General features: G+C 37.9%; 1 protein-coding gene across 1 annotated transcript; it reads right to left on the reverse strand.

Annotated features, from left to right (window-relative positions):
• Window positions 1-4,153: 4,153 nt before the first annotated feature.
• Window positions 4,154-5,065, reverse strand: LOC118738441 (pupal cuticle protein 36). The gene is made up of 2 exons (XM_036469378.1): window positions 5,051-5,065; window positions 4,154-4,963 (listed from the first exon to the last, which is right to left on the reverse strand). The coding sequence occupies exons 1-2, from the start codon at window positions 5,063-5,065 to the stop codon at window positions 4,154-4,156; spliced, it is 825 nt and encodes a 274-aa protein (XP_036325271.1).
• Window positions 5,066-6,000: the final 935 nt, after the last annotated feature.

The following is a 6,000-nucleotide window of genomic DNA, read 5'->3' on the forward strand; positions in this document are numbered from 1 at the left end:
AACTACTTGTAGCATGCAACTTTGCGTACTCAGCTACAGGCACAATATATAAGTGTGTTTTCAAATGTTCAGTTTGAATTGTGTGCAAGCAGCATGTTGATTGTCCGACTTTCCATTTGATTTCAACTATTTTAAAATTGATTTGGCTTAAAGCAATGCAAAGTCCGTATGTTTCTTTTGCAGATATCTTTTCATGCTGAAATAGTTAATTGCCCAGAGTTAGATGATTTTTCAACTAATACTGAACTATTTGCAAAGATATGTATCAAAAGGTTAAGCATCAAGTTTTTCTCAATGAGGCTACCAGATTGATCTATGCCGTACCGGGTATAGTAAGATCAACTACGTTTCTGATTAATTTTAATATTTTTTTCCCTCAGTGTACACTCATAAACACGCGTAACTTTATATGTACATACATACTCTTATATGTACACATTCATATAGGGTATACCAAACAATTTAGCGAAATTCGATACATGTAACCTGTAACTTTGATTTGTGTTTGACCTCAATAACGTATGTATATATATGCATATAATATGTTACTGGTGTAGGATGACGACAACCTGTGCCGTATTGATGTTGCACTCTTGGTTAAGAAGTTAAACCGAAGTTAACACAAGACTTCTAATTTGGGATGAAGAATTTTCCCTATGTAATAATGGGAACAAGTAAAATACTTGACCCTATCATTTTCGTTTCACTAAGATTGGATAGGAAACATTACTATCTGAATTGCCCATATGTGTATGTTATATACTCTTAGCTATAATGTGAGCCTCTTTAAAAAATGCTCGCACTGGGGGGGGGGGGGAAATTGAAATGTGCATGTGGGTTTTTGCATTGAGAAAATTACTATCTCACGATATGTTATAGTAAATTCACGGTGACCTGTCCTGTCTTTTCGTCTATTGTCCTGGAAATTGATTTATTTTATACGGGACGCCAAATGTTCTGTATTTCTTGATTCTTTTTTCTTGGACTAATGGAGTAAATTTACTTGTGTATTTGCATTTGGAGCTTTTCGGCCGCTGTTTGAAAATAAAAACCAAGTTTATTTTTTCTCCTCCGCGTTTCGATGCATTTCCGCGTCATCTTCAGGGAAGCTGTTTATTAATTTGCAAAAACGAAAAATATTATTAGTATTTCTTTTAATCTCCTGAATTTGTCCAGTATTGGTTGTTCGGTATTTTGAAGCCTTTAGCAGCTCATAAAAATTAAATGCCCAATAACCAGTTTTAAGTGATGTTGGTATATATAATAAAAATAATAATAATAATAATAATAATAATAATAATAATAATAATAGATTGGCGCTTACACATGTCAGTGTTTGGCCGAGCTTCTCCTCCAATTTATGGCGTGCGCTTTGATGTTGTCACACAAAGCGGAGGGACCTACAGTTTTACGCTGACTCCGAGCGGCGGTTGTATTTTTATGAGAAGCTGTTTTTCATGGCAGAAATACACTCGGAGGTTTGCAATTGCCTGCCGAAGGGCGACCGCTGTTAAGAAAAAACCTTTTTTCTACATTTTTTTGCGATGTTGCTTTGTCCGGGGGGTTGAACCCAGGGTATAAAATAATTTAAAAACATCTACTACATTCATAAATTAGCTTCAGTGTTTATTAAAACCCAAGATTTTGAACAAACTATTTTCTATAATATTAAGGTAACTTTAAATGACGATATGATTTTTTGGTGACTTTATAATTTAACCACATACCTACATGTGCTTTTTAACATTTCATCAGATAATTTGTTCCCCTTTTTATATGAAACACCATTTACAATTGAAAATATTCTTTCTTACTCAGCGCTTGAATTGGTTAAAGTAGAAATTTTTCGAAATTGTGCTTATACTTTTTAATAATTATATATCATTTCATATCTTTAGAACGATTAACTACGTCGAAATGTCGAAAGTTCTTGAATTTCGATCAATTATGCATCGATAAGTGTGTCAAAAGAAAATCCCTTTTTATTTGAAATTTCCCCTTTTTCCCTTTTAATAATTTTTGTTGCAAAATATCCCTAAAGCAGGGAGATTACCCACAATCTGGCATCACTGTATGTGTACGATAAACATGCCGATTGTTGCCGAAATTAAATTTTGTACCACCCTGTGGTTGTCCCGGTACAAGTTGTAAACTAAAACTTTAACTTTTACAGCAATAAAACTTTATATGTGTATAAGTTAAAAACAAACAAAAATAGTGGGTATGCATATCTCAGAAAAATATTCACTACCTGTTTTCTGGGACACCCTTAAGTACATATAGACATGCATATGTGTGTGCTTTCTTACGGAGCTTTTATTGACTAACAATAAACAGAAAAAGTTGGCTTTCATAATCTTATTATTAATACACACATTTGTTAAACGACCGCTGAACTTGAAAGGTTATGGACATGCGTAGACATTGTAATTGGGCAACTTAAGCATCCCCCAAAGCAAAGAAATTACATTCGCTTTCGTGCAAAAGTTTGCGTTACATTCTTCTTCGTGTCGAAATCGCTAAATATTAGCACAGACTTGAAACCATTATTTACAAAGGAATTAGAAATCGATTAAATATGGTAAATCTTCAGAATATAAATACCTGCGATTCTTTAAGCTTTGAACGATTTTATTAAATTTAAATTATAAAATTGCTTTTTTTTTACGTTTAAGCTACTATTACGGTGATCACTCAGCTCCTAAACATAATTCTTTCTTGACGTCAGCGCAAATGAAAAATAGCTTAACCAGAGGTTTATACCTTTTAGGCATTTTTCTCAAGTACGCAAGATAAATTTTTAAACCTAATACATAAAACGGCGTTTAAAATACGAAAATGCCTATTTCAAAATCACAAATTTGTGTAACTCATCTTGTTAGTTCAGACCGGAGGAAACTCTACTAAAATATACAGCTAAATTAAATTATCTTAAATATCTTTAATTTTTTTTAACGCGTGGCAACTCTGTAAAAATATGTATACTTTGATACAAATTGTAACAAAATATATTTCATTGAATACAATATCCCCAACCACCTCATTAAAATATTTTAATTTAAAATCTGGTGGTGTTTCTATTCAAATTTTCTTCACATTTGAGCCGTTTACCCGGTCAGTATGCTCGGGTTGTAAAATACTCGGATGCCCGGGAACTAGAACATTAGATGAGAACCTTCTAGAGTTGCCATGAGTGCGAAGAGGCGCGGATATATTTTAAAGGCGTTGCTACAGTGCACAGCAGAATTACTTTTGGATTATGCAAACCTCTACTACTTACCTACCTATCCAGTATCCCAATTTTTAGTTGTCGTTCAATAGAGACTTCAGCGTCTATGTTAACCACAATAGGATGTGAAAAGCACACAGCAACTAATCTTTTTTTTTACTGTAACCCACTTGTAATCGCTATTGTATGCTCCAAGCAAGTATTTTGCTTAGTTGTCGAAGAAATTATAATCCCCTATTGGTACCGGCTGACCTCAGCACACATTTTGTTGCGCTGCAAAATAATAAATTAATTTTAAGCTGTCAGTATTGCTTTTCGTAACAAATAATTAATTTTTTTCTTCACTTAGCTGTGAAAGAAAAAAGTGAAAAGGGAAATAGCTGAGCACATATGGTGCATTGTTAACATGGGTGTTTTTTTTTTATTGCTTGTCGCTCATATAGCTGACCGCGGATGATTGACGTGCGCGTTGCATGCGAAGACAAATAAAACACAGATAAGGAAAACGGTAGTGAAGGGGAGAGAGCATCCAACAACATCAGCTCAAATAATGCTAACCAACTGAGTGTTGAGTTGGAGGCGGTCAAAGCTGCCGCTCGAGGCCAATGTGTGCTGTGGTAATACTGTGTGAAACACACAGATGGCTAAAACTATTATTTGTTGCGCGATTGGGTCACTACTTACTGGTGCGCAACGCAACGGGAGTGATTTGCAAGAAATTTTTAATTTTAATATTTACAAAAATTTCTTTATTTCTTAGCTTCGCAATGACAAACAAAAAGTCTGCACAACGCAAAGCGTAATAAAAGAAAATCAAATTTAACAATTCCTTACGTAGTATAGAGTACAAACGCAAAGCTAATGACAACTACGAACATAACAAAAACAGTGCTAACTAATCAACAAAACAACAACTATCTCAGCTTATTTGAAATTGGGTGGCAAGTAAGCATTGCTAGCGCCATGTCCGCCGATGATACCGCCGCCAATACCGCCGCCAATACCAGCACCGAAACCAACGCCAGCACCTGCGCTAGCGCCAGCGCTTGCACCAGCTCCAGCAGCATCGCCGCCGCCCAAAGAACCAATAACAGAGCTGACTGGAGCGACTCCCTCGTCGGTGACCTGGCTGCTGCCGCCGAGCGCATCGTATTGCGCTTGGATTTCCTGTTGGGCATGTTGGGCTTCCTCGGCGGTCTTGTACTTGATGAAGAAAACTTCGGGCTTGGTGGTGACTGAGGGCTGTTCCAGCACTTGGGCATCGATTTCGGTGCCGTCGGTCTTCTTGTTGAGCACATAGATGACAGTCTTCTCCTCGTTGGTGGCGGGCGTGATCTTGATCGAAGCCTTCTTGTGCGAGCGGTGTGGCGATTTGATAAACACAACATTGTAGTTCTTGCGTGGCGCACCGATGGTGATGTGTTTCTCCTGGTATTGTTCATCGTTTTCTTCGGGCGCAGTGTGGATGAAGAAACGTTTCGAAACGATGGCTTGTTGTTGTTGCGCCACAGCGCCACCACCGTGACTGAAGAAACCGGCACCGCCACCGCCACCAGCAGCTACATTTCCGCCTTGGAAGAAAGCACCGCCTGCGCCGGAAGACTGGCCAAACTGTGTATAAGAACCCTGTCCCTGAGAGATGAGACCAGCAGCGCCGGAGCTACCACCAGCGGAACCTTGGTTATAGTTGTAGCCTTGCGGCGCGGCGACGGCCACGGCGGACAAGCACAAAACCTGCGGGCGTGAAAAAAGAATTATTAAAATTATTGCTTGACGAAATGAGATGAGCTCCTTTAAGTAATCGTCTGATTAAATGCTTACAATGAATCCACGCATTTCGTTGCTTAGGGTTTTTTGGGGATAGTTGTGGTTGTTGTGACTGAAGTTGTTTGATTTGCTTGAAGCTTTGCTTTGAACTGATGAACTGTGGCGCAGTGCACTTCTTTTATAGCTAAGAAACAATATCGTCATGCTGCTGATGAACCTGACAAGAGTACATCATCATTACGGCATTTCACCGTGTTCAACATGAAGTCACCGCCCGCCATGCCACCAACCGCAAACGAATCCACAGCATCCGCAACAAATATGCTGAATGGTTGCACTTCTACGCTTTCCGTTTCGATGATAGATTTCTTGTAGCTACTCGTATTATTGTTGTTGCCGTTTTGCTTAGTAAACTCCCTGTAGCTGTGGCAGCGGGTGTTTTTTGGCCAAATTTCGGCGCTCTGCTTGCACCAATCTGTTCCGAAGCGGTCGTCGCAGATCAGCCGATTTTAGGTTAATTACTCAGCTTGTTGCTTTTACCACTTATTCGTCATGTAGGGTCAGGTATGTATGTACTTATGTACATGTACATATATACATATGTATGCATGTATGTAAATTATTAGGTATATATTTAAATACATTCATACATATTTTCGGTACTCTAACACTTTGCAACTACATACATACTTACTTGGTTTTGCTCATTTAACTAACTAGCGAATCGAAGGCATTTTAAATTAAAAACTAATTCTAAGATTTCCAATGACCTGTGGCCAGTTTAGGAGAGCCAATCAATGTACAGTGGAAATAAAAAAATAATTTACGTGAACATTTGGAAAGTAGAGGTGGAAAATGATCGGCGATACCATCGGTATGGTAGTGATGAATTGGTAGCCCTTATTTCGCCAAAAACAAAAACGGGAAAGGAAAAACTACGTCTGGATTTAAGCGATTTGTTAAAAAAAAAGTAAATCTATTGGCAATACAGGCAAACTGTGGGA

This window comes from Rhagoletis pomonella, unplaced genomic scaffold (assembly GCF_013731165.1).
Source record: "Rhagoletis pomonella isolate Grant_MI unplaced genomic scaffold, Rhpom_1.0 Rhpom_scaffold_00004, whole genome shotgun sequence".
NCBI classification, from domain to species: domain Eukaryota; kingdom Metazoa; phylum Arthropoda; class Insecta; order Diptera; family Tephritidae; genus Rhagoletis; species Rhagoletis pomonella.